Source organism: Nerophis ophidion, linkage group LG07, assembly GCF_033978795.1.
Source record: "Nerophis ophidion isolate RoL-2023_Sa linkage group LG07, RoL_Noph_v1.0, whole genome shotgun sequence".
NCBI lineage: Eukaryota > Metazoa > Chordata > Actinopteri > Syngnathiformes > Syngnathidae > Nerophis > Nerophis ophidion.
In genome coordinates, this window is record NC_084617.1 from 30,269,036 (window position 1) to 30,292,160 (window position 23,125).

The following is a 23,125-nucleotide window of genomic DNA, read 5'->3' on the forward strand; positions in this document are numbered from 1 at the left end:
TCTGGAAGCTGACAAGCCGCGAAGGTGTAAAACAGTACTAGCAACATGGTGCAACCCTGTTTAAAGTATATTGTTGGTTCTTAAGCCCAAACACTTCCATATTGTACTTCACCATTCTTTATTAACCAGTAGAATTGTAGTTTTTGTTGTTAGTTTTGGAACCCAAATACATCCATATTGTACTTCACCATCCTCTTTATTAACCAGTATAATTGTAGTTTTTTTTGTTAGTTCTTAAGCTCAATTACCTCCATATTGTACTTCACCACCCTCTTTATTAACCAGTAGCATTGTAGTTTTTTTATTGTTAGTGTTGAAGCCCAAATACCGCCATAATGTTCTTCACCACAGTCTTTATTAACCAGTAGAGTTGTAGTTTTTTGCAATTTTTCCTCTCCAAGATGATATTGCTTGTATGTACTTTGTATGTGCATTTTTGACACACTCAACATCATGTGCCTCGGCTCTCCAGTCACCGCCGCAAAGCGGCTCTCAGATGAAAGAGCGGTACCGGTACTTTTCAAAGTTGGTATAGTACCGATTTCAATTGATTATTATCGTGATATTTGTATTACTACTGGTTCAAGAACCAGTTGAGTTCGTAAATCCAGATTTTACTGTACTTGCTCAGTTAAAAGTTGATATTGTAACCTTTTTGTTGCTGCTTTGTCTACACAATCCCAAGTTTTGATTAGAGAGCTGGTGTGCGCCGCTCAGAAGCAAATTGATGCTGGTTGGCTAAAATGTGAGGGGAAGTTGCAGGCATTAAACAAAGTTTGAGGTTGCGCATAATTTGCAGTGATTTGTGGAGTTTTAGAGACATGGCAAATTCTCCTAGGGTCTGAGAGTTCACAAATGCAGTCTCCTTGCAGCACAACCTCTTTATGCAATTAAATATCATCTCTATTGCGTCTCAGCTGGTGAAAATTAAATCATAGAAAAAAGTCCTGGCTTAACATTCCCAGCATAGAGCCCTTTTTCTATCGAGTGGTCTGCTTTCCTTTGGAAGAGACTGAAACAAACCTGGGACTGAACCCTTCTCCATTGCCGGCAGGACAAAAGTGAAACTTCTCTTTTGGTTATTTTTGGTGGGCAGTACTGTGAGGAACTTGGTCGTCTTAGATTGCCTGCAAGAATATGCCGTGCTCTGTCACTCAAAGCAGAGACGGGCCCTTAGTAGGAAATATTCTCTTCAGCATTTAAGGACATCTGTTGCTGTTCACATTTTGTGCAGTCATTGAAAGTCTTTATTGCTGGGGTACTGTGTCAAGTTTTTTGCTTGTAAAATTGTGATCTACATGTGTCCATGGACTTATCTGGTAGGGTTCACATTCGACCCATGATTCCTATTCTTACAGTTGTGATCAAAATTATTCAACCCCCACACAATTTTGGTGTTTTAGCAAGTTGGACATTTATTCCGTATTTTGTTTATAGTTATATCAAATAAAGATGTGTCAAATAGACAAATGCAACTTAAATTGTAACACTGTATTTTACAAAAAACCTAAAAAGGACATTTTTCTTAATATCTCATTGACAAAATTATTCAACCCCCTAGTTACATGCATCTTTAGTACTTAGTAGAACACACTTTGGCAGTAATTACATCCTTCAAACGTGATACATAACCGGACACAAGCTTCTTGCAACGATCTATAGGTATTTTTAGCCCATTCCTCTTGGGCAAAGGCCTCCAGTTCATTCATATTCTTGGGCTTGCGTGCTGCAACTGCCTTCTTCAAGTTCCACCACAGGTTTTCTATAGAATTTAGGTCTGGTGACTGTGAAGGCCACCCCAGAGTCTTCCAGCCCTTCTCCTGCAACCACGCTGATGTTGATTTGGAGGTATGCTTGGGATCGTTGTCCTGTTGGAAGGTCCAACGTCTCCCAAGCCTCAGCTTCGTCACTGACTTCATGAAATTTGCAGCTAATATATCCTGGTAGGAAATAGAATTCATAATGCCTTGAACGCGCTGGATATTCCCGGTACCTGAGGCAGAAAAACAGCCCCAGAGCATGATTGACCCCCCCCCACCATGCTTAACAGTAGGCAAGGTGTTCTTCTCTTTGTAAGCTTAATTTTTTCTCCTCCAGACATAACGTTGATTCATAGGCCCAAAGAGTTCCAGTTTTGTCTCATCACTCCATAGAACAGTTTCCCAAAACCTTTGGGGTTTGTCCAGATGATTTTTGGCGTACTGGAGTCCATTTTCTTGTGCCTGGGAGTCAGAATTGGGGTGCGCCTGGGAGTTCTGGCATGGAGGCCTTCATCTCGTAGTGCGCGCCCTATTGTCTGGGACGAAACCTGCGTTCCCCTCTCTGCAATGTCCCGTTGTAGTTCCTCAGCTGTTACCCATGGGTTTTTCACCACTGTACGCTTCAAATACCGGACAGCAGTTGCACACAGCATCCTCTTTCTACCACGCCCAGGTAGTGTTTCCACTGTGCCTTTAGCTTTAAACTTGCGAATTATGCTCCCAACTGTGTCTCTTGAAATGTGTAATATCTTTGCTATTTTCTTATATCCATATCCTTTCTTATGAAGAGAAATTACCTCCTCTCTTGACTTCTTTGACCACTCCCTGGACTTCACCATGTAGCAAATACACCATTGACCATCTACAAGAAGCTGAGCGTCACAGTCTTTTTCAATCAGTTTAATTGTTGCTCGTTATGGTTTTAATCACATCTACAGGTGTTTTCAACACCTGATGGAAAAGACCTTATTCAAATTCTGTTCTTAAGAGTTATGATCTTCAAGGGCTTGAATAATTTTGTCAATGAGATATTAAGAGAAATGACACTGTTTGGTATGTTACAAAATATAATGTAATTCAAGTTGCATTTGTATATTTAATGCATCTTTATTTGATATGACTATGAACAAAATACGGAATAAATGTCCAACTTGCTAAAACACCAAAATTGTGTGGGGGTTGAATAACTTTGATCACATCTGTAAAAGATTCATGATTTGCAAAATATGTACAGTACAGGCCAAAACTTTGGACTCCACCTTCCCCTCTTCAATGCGTTCTTTATTTTTATGACTATTTACATTTTAAGTTGAAACTGTTAGCATCAAAACTTTGAATGAACACGTGTGGAGGTATGTACTTAACAAAAGAAGGTGAAATAACAGAAAACATGTTTTATATTCTAGTTTCTTCAAAATAGCCACCCTTTACTCTGATTACTGCTTTGCACACTATTGGCATTCCCTCTATGAGCTTCAAGCACACCTGTGAAGTGAAAACCATTTCAGGTGACTACCTCTCAAAAGTTTCATTATAATTCTCATGCCAAATAAATTGCGAGAATCGTTTGAAACGAATCGCCACCACTAGGAATCGGATTGAATCATTGGGTGCCCAAATATTAGCACTCTTAGTATCTGGCACTACATAAAAAATACAACCAAATCAATTTTGTTGTTGATCTTTGACAAAGATGAAAAACATCCCCCTAATGTGTATCATGATATACAAAAACTGTACTTATTTAACAAATAATAACTTCTTGTTCATTTATTGTGGGAATGTCAGAGAATAAAAGAGTTATGGTTTAAAACAACAAAAGCAATCACATTCCTAAATATAAACACCCAATGACACTGCAAACCCGTATTCTTGGTGATCTGCATCAATTTAGTAATGTGTCATCAAATTGTAAAAATGCATTTCTTTCAATATGCATCATAACAAAAATAGCAATACTAAAAAAATGGATAAATGTTGATAGTCCAACTCATACTGACTGGTATACACAAGCTATGGAAATTATATCCGTAGAAAAAACTGCATTTAGTTGCTAGTAATGAGTCATATATTGGAATATGGGATGCATTATTCAAATTTGTTTCAACTATTAAATTAACCTAAAATATGACTTATTTTATCTTTGTAGAAAATATTGGATAATGTGCTGTCAAGAATAATTAGACACGATGCAAGTGTAAGGCACTGTGACACAATTTTTTTATATGTTTATTTTTTATAAATGGCTGTGATGATAATTTAAATAAGGGCTTTCTAATCACTGCTATGTGGGAATTCCTATTAATGTTAATACCGTTGATATTAATTTTTGCCTGACTACTTTTGGATTGTTTTGTGTCATTTTTGTGTGTCCTCAATTGCCCTGTTGATTGCCATTCTGAATGTTGCTGGGCCGGGGATTGGATTCGGAATTAGGATTGTATTATAATTGGATTATTTTGATGAAAAATAATTAAAAATATATATTTTTAAAACTCAAAATGAATGGATTTAAGAAGTTAACATTCCTAAATTGGTTTGTATTTTGGCCATTTTGATGAAGTCTAAAGTTTAAGTTGATTCCTGGAAAGAAAAAAAAAGAAGAATATTGATTTATGATATTTTGATTGCGGTTTTTGCAAATTTTCCCAAAGAAAAAGACTTGAAAGTAACTTTTCCCAAAGAAACTCAGACTGGAAAGTAACTAGAGTGTGGCAGAAGTGGGGAAGAACCACTTCAAAAATGTGCTAGTCACCAGTCTTCTTACCTTTTATCTGTGGGGGTGATGCTGCCGTTGATTGCCGTGCTGTCTGCTGCCTGAATGGATGTTGATGCCCTGTCCTGCAAACAAAAATACCACTGTCGTTTTGACACCGACTGAAGACGCGGTGAAGAGACTTTAGGTGACTTAAAAAGGTGCAGTTGACAGTACCTCCTCAATAACTTTTAGACGCTTGCTTATTGGTTCCATGGATGGGGCAGGCTTAGAGAACAAGACAAAGTCATCCATCAAGGGGGATAGTTTGCAGGAAGCTGCTTTACACTTTTAAAACCATGAGCCATGCAAATATGTGGTGCTGGGCGATAAAACCATACCAATCAATATATATCGCCATAGAAAAGTTATCAATATCAATAAAAAAGCATTCCATAAAATGTTCGATATGTATTTTTTTTTTGGTAGAAAGTAGAAATATGGAAGCAAGGTTGGTTGCATGAACACTTGCTCGCTAACAGCCAAATCAGGTGACAGTATCAACTACTGTTTTTGCTTGATTCTTTGCATGGAGTGAGAAGAGAAAGTCAAAATGAAGAAATTGTGGATAAGAGGAAAGAAAAGTCATATAGACAGAATGACACTTTTTGGATTCTTTCGTAAACAGGCCATAGTCGGACTAAGGCGCTTTTAGTCGCTAATACCACACCACCTTAGCCGTGCTGACCCTTTAGAGGACATCTGTAACTTCCTGCCACTAAAACTACAGAAAATAGTTCTTGTCAGGTTTCTATTAGTATCCATTTTTACACTTTGCACTATTTTCTTACACTTTATTACATATTCCTTATTTTTGCACCTTCATTTTAAAAGTGTATTGTTAAGTGTTTAATGCTATTTTACCATTTTCTTCACATTGAGTGTTTTCCATGCTTGTGTTGATATTTAATTTCTGCCTTGATAGCTGAGGGATTATAATCAGAGGTCAGTTATATTTCCAAATATTTTTTTTCTCCTGCTCCTTATTTTCCATAGGTCATAAAATGATCATTATCAATAGCGATTGATATGAAACAATTATATTGTGAAACAGGTTTCAGCCATATTGCTACATTCATGCTGTAAAGTTGAGTTTGAGCTGTTATTGTTTTTCAGTTATTCTAAAATACAGTTTTTGTTTACACTTTGTTCAAACCCAATCTAACCAAACTTTTCTCAAATGATTGTGCAGTCCAAAAAACTAAACATTTGTACTATTCTGGTTTGAATATTATTAACATTTAATTATTACCCCGTAGCCCAAACATTTGGGACAGGTTTTGAGAGATTTGGATAGAGTGGGGTCGAATAATAAAACAATAGCATTAAAAGATTTAATAGCGCTAACGTTTTTCTGACTGTTGGGTGATATTTGGACAAAACAGCACGGTGGTATTTTATTATTTGCAATGACATAGGGGGCATGGAGACTGTTTCTGAAAATATTTGTGAAAGAATGGGCCACTCTCAGGAGCTCAGTGATTTTGTGGAACTGTCATCGGATGCCACCTGTGCAACAAATCCAGTCTTGAAATTTCCTCGCCCCTAAATATTCCAAAGTCAACTGTCGGCTTTACCATAAGAAAATGGAAGAGTTTGGGAACAACAGCAACTCAAGGGGTCAGCGGATGCTGAAACGCATAGGGCAAAGACTTTCTGCACAGTCACTTGCTACAGAGTTCCAAACTTCATTTGACCTTCCAGTTACACCACATACAGTACAAAGAAAGCTTCATGGAATGGGTTTCCATGGCCAATCAGCTGCATCTATACCATAAATCACCAAGTCCAATGCAAAGCGTCAGATGCAGTGGTGTAAAGCACGTCGCCACTGGACTATAGAGCAGTGGAGACACGTTCCACGGTGTGATGAATCACGCTTTTTCATCTGGCAATCTGATGGACCAGTCTGGGTTTGGAGGTTGCCAAAAGAACGAAACATTTCGGAGTGCATTGTGCAGAGTGTGAAATTTGGTGGAAGAGCATATATGGTATAGGGTTGTTTTTCAGGAGTTGGGCTCGGCCCCTTAGTTCCAGTGAAAGGAACTTTGAATGCTCCAGGATACCAAAACATTCCATGCTCCAAACCTTGTGGGAACAGTTTGGAGCGGGCCCCTCCCACTTCTAACATGACTGTGCACCTGTGCACAAAGCAAGGTCCATAAAGACATAGATGACAGAGTCTGGTGTGGATGAACTTGACTGGCCTGCACAGATTCCTGACCTGAACCCGATAAAACACCTTTGGAATGAATTAGAATGGAGATTAAGAGCCAAGAGCTTCTCGACCAACATCAGTGTGTGACCTCACCAATGCGCTTTTGGAAGAATGGTTGAAAATTCCTATAAACACACACTGCAACTTTGTGGGCAGCCTTCCCAAAAGAGTTGAAGCTGTAATAGCTGAACCCTATGGGTTAGGAATGGGATGGCACTTTAAGTTCATATGTGAGTCAAGGCAGATGGCCAATATATAATAGTGTATGTTAATACTAGCAAATGATAACAGATTTGTTTTAAATGTACAGTTCAGGCCAAACGTTTGGACACACCTCATTCAATTCGTTTTTATTTTCATGACTATTTACATTGTAGATTGTCACTGAGGGCATCAAAACTATGAATGAATACATGTGAAGTTATGTATGAACAACAAAAGGTGAAACAACTGAAAACATGATTTATATTCTAGTTTCTTCATAATAGCCACCATTTGCTCTGATTACTGCTTTGCACACTCTTAGCATTCTCTCGATGAGCTTCAAGAGGTAGTCACCTGAAATGGTTTTCACTTCACAGGTGTGCTTGAAACTCATCAAGAGAATGCCAAGAGTGTGCAAAGCAGTAATAAGAGCAAAGGGTGGCTGTTTTGAAGAAACTCAAATTTTAAACATGTTTGCAGTTATTTCACCTTTTTTTTGTTAAGTACATAACTCCACATGTATTCATTCATAGTTTTGATGCCTTCAGTGACAATCTAAAATGTAAATAGTCATGAAAATACAGAAAACACGTTGAATGAAGTCTGTTCAAACTTTTGGCCTGTACTGTACGTGTACATTTTTTTAGCCTATTTAAAGAAAATCATATCATAGAAAATTACGCAAATTACTTGGTGACAATGCCCATAACCACAGGTTCCTTGGCAGTTTTGGGGAAACCCTGCATTACTACCACAAGTGGTGAAAAAGTGTACTACATAGCTGAGAAAAATGTTTTGGCGGCGAAACACTGAATCAGTGATCACGTTAATCTGCAGCAGACAAATGAACACGAGACTTGAGTTAGGTTCATAAAGATGGAGAAACATGAGACCATACTCCTACCTTCTCAGACTGGCTAAGCAGGAAGTGATGGAAATGTGGGTCGTCCTTCACAGGCTGCAACAGAACAAGTGTTCAATTGGAAATATGCAGTAAACCCAATGGTACATCTACTCGACAACGCACCAGTCAAAGTGACTTTCATACTGTGGTGATTGTCGGCCTGTTAATAGTGGGAGTCAAATACAACAAACCTTTCACAATCACAACTACTACAAATAGCAAACTATACAACTGCATTCCAAATGATTCAACCTCCAATGTTGAAGTCTATGTCTCTGCAAAGCGTATTAAAACAACGCAACCCATTTAGTATTACAAAATGTTTTCATTGAATTGGCCGGCTGTACAAAATGGTGGTTGAATTATTCTGAAAGCAACTGTATTCCAAAAACATTTGAAAAGAGTGTATGAATCACACTGTGCATGAATGGGTGCGCAGGAACCAGAAAGCTTGGGTCGTCAGTGCTTCAAGTAGCGTGCAAATTAATCACACATCAGTTGAGTTTGTGTAACGGCTTGTTTTTGTAAATAAAACACAGCGTGAAGATAAAAACGTTGTCAGGTGACAGGCAACTTCATACCGAATATGGAGTACCGTATGTTTCGGACTATAAAGGCGCACTTAAAATCCTTTCATTTTCTCAAAAATCGACAGTGCGCCTAATGTACGTAATATTTCTGGTTGTGCTTACTGACTCGAAGCTATTATATTTGGTACATGGTGTAATAAGAGTAACCGGTAGATGGCAGTCACACATAAAAGATGCATGTAGAATGCAATATGATGGCAGTAAACAACACTAAAACTTTAAATTTTCCATTGAGACTATAGAACATTACACACAGCGCTCAAAAATCTCTCAAAATGTTTTTTGTACGACTTCGGTAAGCTATGAAGCCGCACCGCTTGGATTGTACTGTGCTTCAACATACGGGTATTATTATGGTGTGTATATAAGAACCACAAAATGGCACCTATTAGCAGACATATTACCTTCCGTTTTGATTTTCAATAATATGCAAAACCAACTTTTCTTACCTTCTGGTACCTGCTGATGTGTATTTGGGATCTGCATAAGTCCTGAAAAGTGCGCGCCTCCACAATTGTAGTCCGTGCCGACACCGTAGTTATTAGCTTCTTCTTTTTCTCTTCCTGCTTATGTGGCATTTATCTTTCGCTGCTGCCATTTCTAATATAAAGTAGTGTGAAGTTCTTACTTATGTGTCAGTAGATTAGCTATCCAAGAGCTAAAAACTATAGTGGGTTAAATAATTCACCCACGGAACTTAGTTATTAAAGGATTCTGGTCGGACGTTTTTTTCACGGGACACATTTCTGGCGTTGATGTTGCATATTTGAGCCACAAATTAGGAGATTTTGCTCCGTTATTGAAGTGTCAATGTCATTAAAACAGTTAGTTCCATCTTTTGACACTTCTTCCATTTCCGTCCTTGCACGCTACACTGCTACAACAAGGGGAGAAGACGCTGTCGAAGGTGAGCCACGTAAGTAAGACCGCCCACAAAATGGCGCAACCTGAAGAGACGCTCAGAAAGCTACTTACAGACACAATCTACGCAACATTTTCACCTAAGAACCACCATCACGTCATGTAGACCACACGATAGTCTTTTAAACTTAGAAAAAAAATTATAATTTGACCCCTTTGATGCGCCCTATAATCCAGCGCGCCTTTTGAATGAAAAACCTGGTGCGCTCTATGGTCCGAAAAGTACTGTAAATTCAGTGTTTGACTCAAATTTTACACACAACACCCCATATTAACATATTGTTCAATGTTTGCAAATGTACGACGAAAAAAAATGTAAATCCAATGTACCTGACGCGAGTAAGCAATACTTTGATGATGCACATTTGTCAGAAAATACAGACGTGAATTAGTGTTTGTAGTCCTTTGTGAAAGAACAAACACCATAATGATTTCTCAACAAAATGTGGTAAATAGGTACTACCATTTTTGTCCAAGCCACTTTCGTTAGAGTTTTATTTTAAGCGACAATTTTATAGTATTGTCTAAAACTAAATCGGTCTTGTGGCGTAGCCGGTACCAATCCCATGTAGAGGGAATGAACGAGAAATGTAGTCATCCCTCGGAGTATGTCAGGGGTGCCCAAACTTTTTCTGCAGGCGAGCTATTTTTCAATTGACTAAGTGAAGGGGATCTACCTCATTCATATATGGAATTTATATTTATTTATGAAAGACTTGTTAACAAGTTGAAAGGTGTTAACTGTTAATAAAAGCACGTTTAACATATAGATTCCTTTCTTTTAATGATAAGAATATAAGTTGTTGCATTACCTGATTCTGATGACTTGCATTGATTGGAAGTAGACAGTAGCGATAACGTCCACATTTTTTAAATGGAGAAAAAAAGTCCTTTCTGTCCAACACCACATGAAAGTGGTTGGTTTTTGGCATCCATTCCTTCCATTCTTGTTTTTATACACATTACAAGAGATACATTGGCGGCAAACTCTGTAGCTTGCTAGCTTGTGCATGCCAGCTTTCTGAGACTTCTATTTTGTTGGCGCAGGCAGGATGAAGCAGCGCTTTTATTGTGAAGATAGGAACTGTGCCATCGGTCGTTAGAGTTTTGACGGCAGGTACGGCGCGACAGTCTGTTGAAATAAAAACTGTTTCTCACCTTCCTGTCGGTCATTTTTTCTTAATAATGAGCTCGCAGCAACCAGCATCATCTCACATGACCCTCGGGTGCCATGAATGTCAATCAAGTGACGAAAATGTCGTCGTAGTGAAGATTGAAGATCGGCAATTTTTAGGACAATTTTTTTTAATGCCTGGCTGGAGATCGACTGACACCCTCCACCATCGACTGGTAGCTAGCATTCCTGCTGTATGTCAATGTTGCCTGTAAAATTTCTTCAACTGAATTATGTTAATTAGTACTTAGCAACTGATAAGGTGGTCAAAGTAAGTTAATTTAGTATACTTGATTCTACCTTTTTTTAATCTAATCCTAAATTTGTGATTACCGTTATTTCCAGACTATAAACCGTTACCACACTTTGAACCCTGCGGTCTATAAAACGATGTGGCTAATTCATGTATTTTTTCTTCCCTATAACCATCATGTTTTAAATTCATCAAATAGTTTTCATAAAACACTGCAAAGGTGTGTTATTGTTTGTGCTTTGGCGCCATCTTTTGGATGTGTTCAGGTGCTGCAGGTTGAAAATGTACTTCCTGTTTTGTGCTTGAACAGGAAGTATACCCGCCCATAGAGTTCCTGCTCGAAAGGATTTTTCATTCATCACTTTAGGCAACGTTTATAAGTTAACAATATAACTAAAACAATTCATACTCACTAACCCGTATCATGTGTGATGTCTGTAATGTTTTCATGCATATTTCTATGGGTATCATAATATAATCAAGCTAGCATCATCAGGTTTACGAGTGTGTGTATTAACTTACGATGGCATTCTTTTTGTATTGTTTCAGTTTCAAAAATTACCCAGTAAATTCACCAAAATGCCACCGTGGAGTTATTCAGTCTGTTGAGCTGTTCGGAGAGCTAGCTACTGCAGCTAATGGGTCCATCACGAAAACGTTTGTTTTGTAGGGTCAGTTGTTTTACTGCTCTGATTCAGCCGACTGAACACTTGACAAACGAAATAATTTCGAGTCAGTGGATAAAAACTTGTCATTTTTCACTATCTCATTCAAATTGCACAGTATTTTCATTGCATAAAATATATTTGAGACAAACTTCAGTTGAACATTTTCTGCAATTTGGGCTGCTGCTTGAACAAATAAATCATATGATAAATGTAAACTAAAAATTATATCTAAAAAATAATAAAGATAATGTTTCAAAGGTTTTGCTAAAAAAAGGACCCACACAATTAAAATTAAAGTAAAATCCTATCAATTGTATTTTATCGAAATATATCAATTAAAATGTCCATCATACGATACAACTGTTTTGTCGTAATCTTAACGTCTGGGCTACTTTGCGGGACCATTTTTACGCCACTTGAAATAAATTTAGGCAAGAGCATGGATGTCAACATTGAACTGACAGAGAAAGAACAATGGAAACCAAACTAACAAAACCTGAAGTGGTAATGGGTGTCGAAAACGAGGAGACCTTTATTTGCATTAAAAAAGTCAAAATACAGGCCAATGTGCAAAACCTGCCGCCAACAAGTCCCTACTAGCAACTTGAACGGGTCTATTCTTTATCACTTCAAGACACAATGAAGAACAGCACAGAGACAGTGTTAAAATGTGAAAAAATACTAACGCTACCTCAAAAGCACCAAGTGATGAAAAGAAAAAACACCAGACCTGCCTAACAGAGTTGTTGTCTATGACAGACACTGAAAAATGACAAATCCATCTCTAAATTCATACAGTTGGTGTCGACATGACCTTAGTATTTACTGTCAAAAAGAAGACAACACTTTCCTATCCAAACATATTGTCCTTTTTATATACAAAACATGTTTCGTAAATAGGAGAAATGATATGTGAAAATGCCATTAATTTTGTGTATATACCGTAAATAGACTGTATGCCGCTACTTTTTTCTACACTTTGAACTCTGCGGCTAAAACGGCGCAGCTAATTTATTGTTTTTCCTTTCGTTGACGGCCGACTATAACGTAAATACGTTCTTAAAATACGAGCAAACACACTGAATAGGTGTGTTACCATTTGTGCTGTGGCGCCATTTTTTGTAAGAGTTTGCTCAGCTGCTACATTGCCTTTCCTTTTGGACTTTTTAAAAATATATTTTTTAAACCTCCCGGAAGTACAGTTGCCATTCTGTCTTCTCGTCATCCATAGCGTTCATACTCGTATGTATTCTTCATTCATCACTTCAAGCAATGTTTGTAAGTTTTACAATATAACAAACTATTTTTGCTTATTAAACCAAACCATGTGTGACATCTGGAGAAGTATTTTCATGCATGTGTACATGCAATCGTAATGTAATCAAGCTACCGTCGCTAGCATTAGCTGCTATGCTTTGTTAGTATTAGTAACTTACAATCAGAGGTGGGTAGTAACGCGCTACATTTACTCTGTTACATCTAGTTGAGTAAATTTTGGGATAAATTGTACTTCTAAGAGTAGTTTTAATGCAACATACTTTTCTTTTACCTGAGTATTTGTATAGAGAAGAAACCCTACTTGTACTCCGCTCCATTTATCTACATTCAGCTCGCTTCTGATTATCGATATGTTAATACACGTTTTTTTTGTTTTCTTTGTCAGACATACCTTCAAAGAAGGATCTATCGCATGCCTGCTTTTCACCAATCAAATGCAGTCACTGGTGACGTTTGACTCCGTTTCACCAATCAAACAGAGCCAGGCAGTCACATGATTAACTGCCCAAAAAGTTTCAGCGGCAAACAACAACAACAACAACAACAACAATGGCAGAGACGACAACCAACGCAAACACCCCTGGCCTCATATAAAATCGATGTTCACGCTTCAGACAACCAAAGAAAAGTTATGTAAGGCGTTGTCAAATGTGTCTCCCCAAACAAGTGGACATTTCAGCTTACATGAACTCAACGTCAAATTTGAGGAAGCACATCGCGGTAAGTAATGTTAGTAGAAATTTTGGCTGTCACCACGGGCTAATGTGAGCTTCCCTGCTATAATTCACTGTCAAATGTACGTAATTTGGGTATAATCTATTAACGTACTGCAGCCTCATAGACAGACAGAGACACACACACACTCAAGCATGCATACAAACACCAATCAGAACTGCCCATGTGTTTCCAGGTGCAGCCCACACCTATCTGACTTTATGATTTGCGTAAAGGCTAAATTGTTTCATTTGTAAATCTCTGCCTACTGAGCCTATGGTGCTGTTACGTTATTGTGGCTCAATTTGCTTTAATTGTTTTTATTTTAATGTATTATTACTTAATATATTTTAATATAATATTATATTAATAATAACATTTTTAAAATAATATATTTTTCTCCTTGAGGATTATTAAAGTATTTCTGATATGTTATTGTTTTAGTTGCTTAAGAGATATTCCTGGCTCTGAATTTGTTCATTGCTATTCTTATGTTTTTGTGCATTATTTGTTGCCGTCATGATTAAACGAACAGGTCACTCATCAGATACTCAGTACTTGAGTAGTTTTTTCACAACAGACTTTTTACTTTTACTTCAGTAAATATTTGGGTGACTACTCCTTACTTTTACTTGAGTAATAAATCTCTAAAGTAACAGTACTATTACTTGAGTACAATTTCTGGCTACTCTACCCACCCCTGATTACAATGCCACTCCCTTTGTATTTTTACAGTTTCGTAAAATTCTCCAAAATGTCACTGTAAAGTTATTGAGTTTGTTTAGCTGATTAGAGAGCTAGCTTCCGCAGCTAGTGGGTCCATGACGATGACTTCTGTTTCGTTTGATCAGTCGTTTTATTGCCAGGTTATAGATACCGTTTATTTACATACCTTAAATTGTTTCCAAACATTTACAAAATGCTTCTGTGTAATTAACTAACTCTGCAGCTTATAGTCCTGTGCAGCTAAATATGGAAAAATATTTTCTTCTGAAATTTTGTGGGTGCGGTGTATGTCCCGGTGGGCTCTATAGTCTGGAAAATACGGTAATTTGAAGACAAAAAATACCACATAGCAATATACATCCTCAAAGTTCCATATATTGCGGTCGTTGGGGTAGATAAAATCCAGAGCTTGTGTTATATAGAACTTTTCCCCAAAATATTACATTAAAATGGTGATTTGTAGTGAACAGTAGGGGTTTGCAGACTTACCAAGGCAGTGGTTTAAGTTTGCAAGTTCCTGTCTTGTTGAAGGTGAACTATGGCGTCACACTGTCTTTAAATTGTTTGGATTAGTATTGATAATTGATCATTTGGTGAAAAGCAATGGGGTTGACTGTGTTGGAAAAAAAACGGGCCATAATTCGGGGTCCATGGCACGGCCACGTTGTATCGAACATTACCCGTATATTGATATTAGGATAATAAATGACCTAAATTGTGATGTATAGTTTTGTCCACAAGCTGTCAAAAGCCACATACTATGACCCAAAATCAAGAACAGTGTAGCAAAGGATATGAAATGCCATGTAGTTTTATATCCTGCATCTTAAATATAAAACGTACATCAAAAATAAACATCTTCTTGGTTAATTGACACAATGCCTTTTTTTTACACACAAACCCAAAACTGACAAGCTCAAACCAAAGCAACAATCAAAATCAGTGGTCATGTGCAAGCACCAGAAGGTCAGAAGGAAAAGGTCTGCGTAGTAGGTCATTAAAGCAAAGGGTTAAGGTCAGGTAGAAGAACAAGGCAAGGCAAGCTTGGGGGGGATGGGTTCACCTACACTGCTTTCCCATTTGAATCCAGGTCCAGCCCCCAGCCTCTCAATAGTGGACGGCTCGGGGTCAGAGTCAGTTAAGTCCTTTAAGGAGGAGAGAGACACACATTCACCTTTTAAACATAGGGTGAATTTGTAGGAATTCCTTTGCGCTGCAGGGGCCTGTTTAAGTTCCATACAACTTGTCAAGCAGACTAGTAACTAAATAATCGATGTATGGAATTCTGGATGAATAACACTATACTTCTAAACCCTCTCCATATACTTATTTTATTGTAAATTGAGCCAATAACCCGATGTAGCAAGAGCCAATCAATGCTATAATTTACTTTACTGGGATAAGTTCAGTCCCCCCCCGCGACCCAGAGAGAGGATAAGTGGTAGAAAAGTTTGTTTCATTCAACATCGAAGTGCTTCTGGGCACTTTATCTTGTGTTTTTTAATGCAAGCTAACGCATAATCATATGATTTCCCCAAAATAAAATAAATCAATCTGTTCCAGACACCCAAAAATTAAAACATTAAAAACACTTTGTATTGATTATACATAATCTTCAACATAAATGAAAAGGATGAATTAACAACTATTTCTCCAGATGTTGGTGTTCTTTTTTCCAAACGTTGCTATCACTCGATACACAATATCAAATGATTACTACAACTATCACCCACATTGTCTTCCATTGTTTGTCCACCACTTGTGTCAGGCTGGTTGGCCACCACCAGTTTGTCAGTATTGATCTGGAAGTACCACACGATCTTGGCCTGGTTGTTGTCAACTACCTTCGGTGGTGTGTGCCAACTTGACTCTGGGACCTCCAGTCCATATTTGGTACAGATGTGCCTGCGAACTGGTTTTGCCACTCTACAACTTGCCTGATATCAGTGGCATAAGGCTTGCATATTATGCCAGCAGAGTATCACATTAGAGTTATGCATGTTTCGCTGTTCCCTACTAAGGGGCTGGGTGGCCAGACCACAACTGCCGGCTGGGGGTGCTTAATGGAGCTCTGGGCTCAGGGGCCATTTCCCTCTGGGTACTGTTGGTCTGGGCCCTTTCAGTGGCGAGGAACTGAGAATCAATGTATACTGATCTTGATCTTGGTCCAGGGATGTCAAAATGTGACTGACACAGCAAATAGAACTGTTTGATGTGCCAATACTAAGAGAGTTAGGAGTTTTGTTGGTCCAGTCATGGTGCATCTGCCGGAATGCTAGGGTTCACTGAACTTTTGAGCATGTCTGACCGGGGGTGCGTTCACGTTCCGTCCTGAGCGTCTCCTTTGAGAGCCAATGTAGAAAAACTAAGTGGTGAATACTGAACACCAGGATCTGCCTTACCTTCTGTAGGTATTCAGCTGTGGCTGATCGTCTAGGCTTCTCTTCAGGTTGTCATTGGCCTGGGGGAGGCCCAGGTCCTGTACATCTGTTAAGTTGCCCTCAGATAGTTTCTTCAGTTGTGATCATCTTCCCTCATCGAGATAGTTCCCCAACCTAATCTGTTCCAAAGTACATCCCATTGTCGCTGCTGTATATCCTTGTGAGATAAATCTGAGAATTGAGGTCTTCCTCGTTTTTGGCATACAGCTTGATATCATACTTGTAGAGGTAGTGGCTGGTGTTTGTTCCATTTCAGAACAAAAACTCAAAGTCACTCTTAGTGATGATCTGACCAAGCGTGTTCAGATCTTTGCACAACAGCAGCAGGAGCAAAGCATCTAATTGAAATAACCAGATTTGATGCAAATCTGTGCAGTCGACTTTGAGTTGGCCTCTAGAGTTTTCTTTCTAGGGTTTTTGGAGCCCCATTATACAGTTCCAGGAACTCCAGGTTCCATGTGTGTGGCAATAAGTTGTTGGTGGGGATGGGAATTGATAAGATTTTTTTCAGTTCCAATTCCATTTTCGATTCTGCTTAACATTTCGGTTCTCTTATTGATTCTTATTTGGAATAAAAGATAACAAAAAGTTGGATTCTTGTTTAGTTTAGAGCTAACATGATCTTACAAAGCCACATGAGGTTTTAAAAAAGGCACATAAAGAAAACATCTTGAAAATAAACATATAAAAAATTCTGTAGAATTTAACAAAATAAATCTTGTGGAAATTATTGAGTGAACTGTTCCCTTTTTAGGGTCCTTCACGACTGTTGGACCTCAGGTTAGGCTCCCTGGGTATGTCACTGATGTTATCAGCTGGTTCATTTCAGCTGCTAGGATGCAGTGCCATTAGCTTCTTAAAAGTCAGTTGCCATGAATCATGTAATTTCCTGATGATTTCCAGCTTTTCAACTTGGACACTCTTGCTTGAATATCCGCCACTGTTATGAATATGTTCTAGGAACTACTTGTTCTGGAAGGTTGCTGTGTCCTATTTGCAAATCCCCCAGTGTGTTTATAATTTCTCATCTGCTTTATGGGGCGATTGCAATAAAACATGTTTAATCTTTATTTAGACTGTGGATTATGTTATATATTAAAACTTACCAAATGTCATTAGGTCTGTGCAATAAATAGATTTTAGGGCTTTGAATCTTTGGGTGTCCCACGATTCGATTCAATATCGATTGTTGGGTCACGATTCGATTCAAAATCGATTTTTTTCTTCTTCAATTCAAAACGATTCTCAATCCAAAAACCGATTGTTTCCCGATTCAAAAGGATTCTCTATTCATTCAATACATTGGATTTCAGCAGGACCTACCCCAGTCTGCTGACATGCAAGCAGAGTAGTAGATCTTTGTAAAAAGCTTTTATAATTGTAAAGGACAATGTTTTATCAACTGATTGCAATAATGTAAATTTGTTTTAACTATTAAACGAACCAAAAATATGACTTATTTTATATTTGTGGAAATATTAGACAGTGTGTTGTCAAGCTTATGAGATGCGATGCAAGTGTAAGCCACTGTGACACTATTGTTCAATTGCAGTTCTGAGTGTTGCTGGGTCAGGTTTGGTTTTGGAATTGGATTGCAATATTATGGTATTGCTTTGTATTTTGTTGGATTGATTAAAAAAATAAATAAAATAAAATTAAAAAAAAAGTGATTTTTAAAAAATGAGAATCGATTCTGAATCGCACAGCGTGAGAATCGCGATTTGAATTTGAATAGATTTTTTCCCACACCCTTAATAGATTTCATCAAAAAATTTGAGTTCTATTTAAAGCCCTATTGAAATGAGATTTTCTTATTCAAACGGGGATAGCAGGTCCATTCTATGTGTCATACTTGATAATTTCGCGATATTGCCATATTTTTGCTGAAAGGATTTAGTAGAGAACATCTACGATAAAGTTCGCAACTGGAGAAAAGCCCTGCCTCTACCGGAAGTCGCAGACGATGATGTCACATGTTGAGGGCTCCTCATATATTCACATTGATTTTAATGGGAGCCTCCAACAAAAACAGCTATTCAGACCGAGAAAACGACAATTTCCCCATTAATTTGAGCGAGGATGAAAGATTTGTGTTTGAGGATATTGATAGCAACGGACTAGAAAAAAAAAACAAATTAAAAAAAACCAAAACGTGATTGCAATCGCTTTGCATTGAGAAGGATTCATATGTTTTTAAAGAGATTTACTAGGATAATTCTGAGAAATCCCTTATCTTTCTATTGTGTTGCTAGTGTTTTAGTGAGTTTAACTGTACCTGATAGTCGGAAGTGTACGTCCACGGCCGTGTGTTGACGCGCAGTGTCTCGGGGAAGTCGACGGCAGCTGTATGGACGGCACAAGCTCAGCTGATATCCGGTAAGAGGCGACTTTTAAACCACAATTTTCTCACCGAAACCTGCTGGGTGACATGTCCGCTGTGATCCATACTAAAGTTTCACCTCCGTGAATTTTAAACAAGGAATTACCGTGTGTTTGTATGGTTAAAGGCAAAAGCTTCCCAACTTCGTCTTTCTAATTTGACTTCTCCAATATTAATTGAACAAATTGCAAAAGATTCAGCAATACAGATGTCCAAAATACAGTGTAATTATTCCGTTAAAGCAGACGACTTTTAGCTGTGTGTGTACGCAGCGCTCATATTCATAACAGCCCGTGATGTTACGCATACACGTCATCATTACGCGACGTTTTCAAGAAAAAAGTCCCGGTAAATGTAAAACTGCAATTTAGTAAACTAAAAAGGCCGTATTGGCATGTGTTTCAATGTTAAAATTTCATCATTGATATATAAACTATCAGAATGCGTGGTGGGTAGTAGTGGGTTTCAGTAGGCCTTTAAAACGTATGTTTTTCTCTTCTTGCTCAGGTATATTTTATGACACAAGGAGCTTCCGCAGCTTCTACCCCCCGCCTTATTTCTTTACGGGAAATTTACACACTCATAGCACAACAAACCTTATGCTAACCCAAACAACAGCGAGACATTTGTTTAAAAGAAAAGAGAAGTGTCGTCAGTAGTTTTGTGGCAACAGGTTTGGAACAAATGACTTTACATTGCAAAACTTATTCCAGCATCTGAAACCGAAAAATTCAGCAGAGTGGGGGAAATGCAACACTTTACGAGACGACTAACGAAATCCTTTTCGTCCCATTTGGGACATAAGTGAGTTCTGTCCATCGGTTCCTGTCCTTGGCTGTGTATTGTTCTTGGTCCCATGTCAGATTTAATGTCGCAAGCTCTGCTTACACAGTTCTGCACCAAGTAGTTCTTGGTCTTCCTGGCTTTCTTTTTTTAGTTGTTGTCCATCTCAAGGCTTTTTTCGCGAGACGATCCTGATCCATCTTGAGTACATGACCAAGCCATCGGATTCATCCGCACTTGATCTATTTGAAAAAACTTTGGCAGTCTGTCGTATTGTAGAGCTCTCTATTTGAAATCCCGTTGTGCCAAAAAAATGCAGCAGATCCTTTGAAGGCAGCAGATCCTTCGAAGGCATTTATTGTTGAAGGACTCAATTCGTCTCACAGACATCACATTGCTTTTGTACAGGAGGATCTTGGGTTTCTCACTGTACACTTTGGACTCCCAGATGAGACGGAGTTGGGTTGATGTGAAGACCTGTTTGGTTGGCAATTTTTTCAGTCAGTCTTCTCCTACATATGAGCATGTTTTGATGACAGAACAGCTAGTTCATTAGCAACGTGTAGATCTTATAAATGTGAGAAAAGAGCACAGTTTCTCTGATCTCTTCCTCATGATACAGTCGATGGTGAGAAGGAATAGGATTGTTGAAAGGGTGCACTTCACCAAATAACACTCAGAGGGACTTATTTAAGATGATGCTGGGTTCAAAGTTATCATAGACCAGTCTTGTTGAGACAATTGGTGGCGTTATTCCATAAGATCGTGAAGTTGATACACAAAGGCACATTCCACTCTAGACACTGCTCAATTTCGTCAGAGTAAAGATCTGGTCAATACATCCTCTACCTTTCCTGAATCCTGCTTGTTCCTGCCTCAGCTTGGTGTCAATAGCTCTTTCAATTCTATTTAGGAGGTTTCAACAAAAGATCTTGCTGGGAATGGACACTAAGGTGATACCACGTCACAGTTGTTACAGTTCTGGAGATTGCCTTTCTTGGGAAGTTTTACAATGAGATCCTTCGACCAGTCCTGTGGTATGATATTTATCGTCCATATGGCAGTGAAAAGGTCAGTCAGGACTTTTGTAGCACGGTTGTTTGAGACGAACAAGAACATAACCAGCATTAACCCCGCTTAAAAGCAGCCTATTGTGGTGGAATCAACTTAGACGAGATACAGTGTATGAGGACAGAGAAGCACAGTGGAAAACCAGTGAAAAAGCCAGTTTATTCACTTGCTAAGACTATAGAAACCTCTCAATGCACATTTTTATTTTACCCAAGACGAAGATTTTAAGTTTGTACTCTATCGAGCTCCAATGTCAGAGTTTATTTGGATGCAATGGTATACATTTTTTTTGTTTTTAGAAGTATTTTATTAAAGATGAAATTAAGAAAGCAAAAATTAATCTATATTTTTATGTAAACAAAGGCCAGTCAAAATAAACGGGCTTCCACTTGTATAGATCTTTTTTATCTTTAAGAGGTGTCAAATCACTTTGACACTGCAGCGTCAGGACTAACTGGGGGTTCGATATCTGGCCCAAGACATGGTCACGATTTTTCACCAAGTGCCACCTCTGAAAACAATTGGCTAGCCAAGTATGACCATAATTACAAACAATAAAATACAGTAGTGTAGTAGGCCTATGTGTTCATCAAAACAAGGCGGAGGTTTTATATAACAAGTATATTTATTATTTTTGGCCACCATAACATTACACACAGAACAATAACACTGATTCAATACCGGACAATAAAACACTGTACTTTTGTCAAGTGATTCTTTGGTGTACAACTAGTTGGCGCCCATATCCCAGTTTGAGAATCACTGAAATAGAGGACTGAATCAGCAACCATAAAGTTGTGACAGCCCCCATTTAAATAACAGCAAAAACAACAAACACCAAAGCTCCTCAAAACATAAAGAGCATTTTGGGATGATGTGTTCAGAAAGATGCACACAGGTATTTAGACAAAGCTTATCCGGCAGAGTTTGGCTAAAATGATAGCTAAAACTATTTTCACACAACTCCGCCTTTCTGTTAGCTGCGTAACAAGCTGGCTATCGTACAGCGTCCTCCAGATGTCCGACAGGCCTCCACTTAAAAAATGCTCCCTCACCACAGACATACTGCCATGAAAAGCATGGTCTGCTTTGCAAACTCAGCAAGTGATTCATGTCTTTGGCATATTTAGTGATTACTTGCGGTTATGCCACGGCCGCAGCAGTTTTTCTCTTCCTGTTGACAATGTCCACACCTAACCTGAAGTCAGTGCCCCTTCTAAGATTTTGATGATATATATTTGAGCATGTTTGAATAATTCTAACCCTGTGTCAATGAGAAACAGTGTTAAATAACTATTTGTGGAAAATGTAAGATACACGTTGTACAACTCAAAATGTAAGACATTCAATGCTGTGATGGCTTTGTAAACATGTGACCGTATTTTAAGTATATTTTATTAATGAGCAAAAAAAAAAAAAAAGATTAATTTTAGCTGACATTGGTTTGAGTGCATGAAAGCAGAATATTTTAAGTAAAAGTGGAAAAGTGGAACTCGGTCAAAAAATCTCCCGTTTGTTAAAGCCCAACCAACATTTTGGACAAACTTCTTTACTTTGCCGAGACCTACTGACCATGTAACACTATGTCAAGTGTAGTTAGAACATGAAATACAAGAAGGCTGACAAAAAAATGGAAGGCGGTCACAATATTCCTGACTACTACACCGCACATTTCTAGAAATCTTTTCTCAGTGGATGCTATAACTGTTCAGTTAATTACAGTACAACATTTGAAGAGGTGGACTTTTTCCTTACTGATGAATAGTTGACAGAAGTTATGTTTGTGTGTCTTACCTTCTCAGAGGGATCTCTCAAGGCACTGAGATCCTCATCATCCTCATCCAGTATCTTTAGTGGCTTGTTTGGGGTCTTCTTTCCTTTCGACTCTCCTTTACCCTCAGAGTTCTGGAAAATAGTTTGTGGGTCACATACAAGTTTCAACAATATACTTTTTACATATTTCAATAGGTTTGCTTTGCTTTGTAATGGCATGACAAAAAAAGAGGACAGGACTAATAAGCAAACACCTTTCCATCTTGGTGAAGAATGGAACACAATTCAGGTAAATCTCCATGAACTGGCTTAAATGTCTAAATGTTCAACACCTTAAATGTCTGTCCCTGCGTAAGAATGTTAGCTTTTGTAGGTCAATGGCCGAGTCTGGGATTCCGAAGTTTAGCCATGTTTCTGAAATTATGTAAAAGCCAACAGTAGCTATGTGCCTACGGACAAATGCTAACCCTAACCCTAACGGAGGGATTCAAGTTTCACCACTGGTCCAAAGA

The 23,125-nt window shown here is 38.2% G+C and overlaps 1 protein-coding gene across 3 annotated transcripts in view; it reads right to left on the bottom strand.

Moving 5' to 3' along the window:
* Positions 1-23,125, bottom strand: part of glyr1 (glyoxylate reductase 1 homolog (Arabidopsis)) — a 60,672-nt gene that overhangs the window by 25,328 nt on the left and 12,219 nt on the right. For 2 of the 3 annotated variants that reach the window (XM_061905911.1, XM_061905913.1), the window contains exons 5-9: positions 22,635-22,745; positions 15,233-15,310; positions 7,842-7,895; positions 4,693-4,743; positions 4,528-4,601 (exon numbers count right to left, since the gene is read on the bottom strand). In XM_061905911.1, the coding sequence (XP_061761895.1) occupies positions 4,528-4,601; positions 4,693-4,743; positions 7,842-7,895; positions 15,233-15,310; positions 22,635-22,745 (368 nt within the window). The remainder of the gene's footprint in view (positions 1-4,527; positions 4,602-4,692; positions 4,744-7,841; positions 7,896-15,232; positions 15,311-22,634; positions 22,746-23,125) is intronic. The other variant, XM_061905912.1, reaches the window with a different exon arrangement.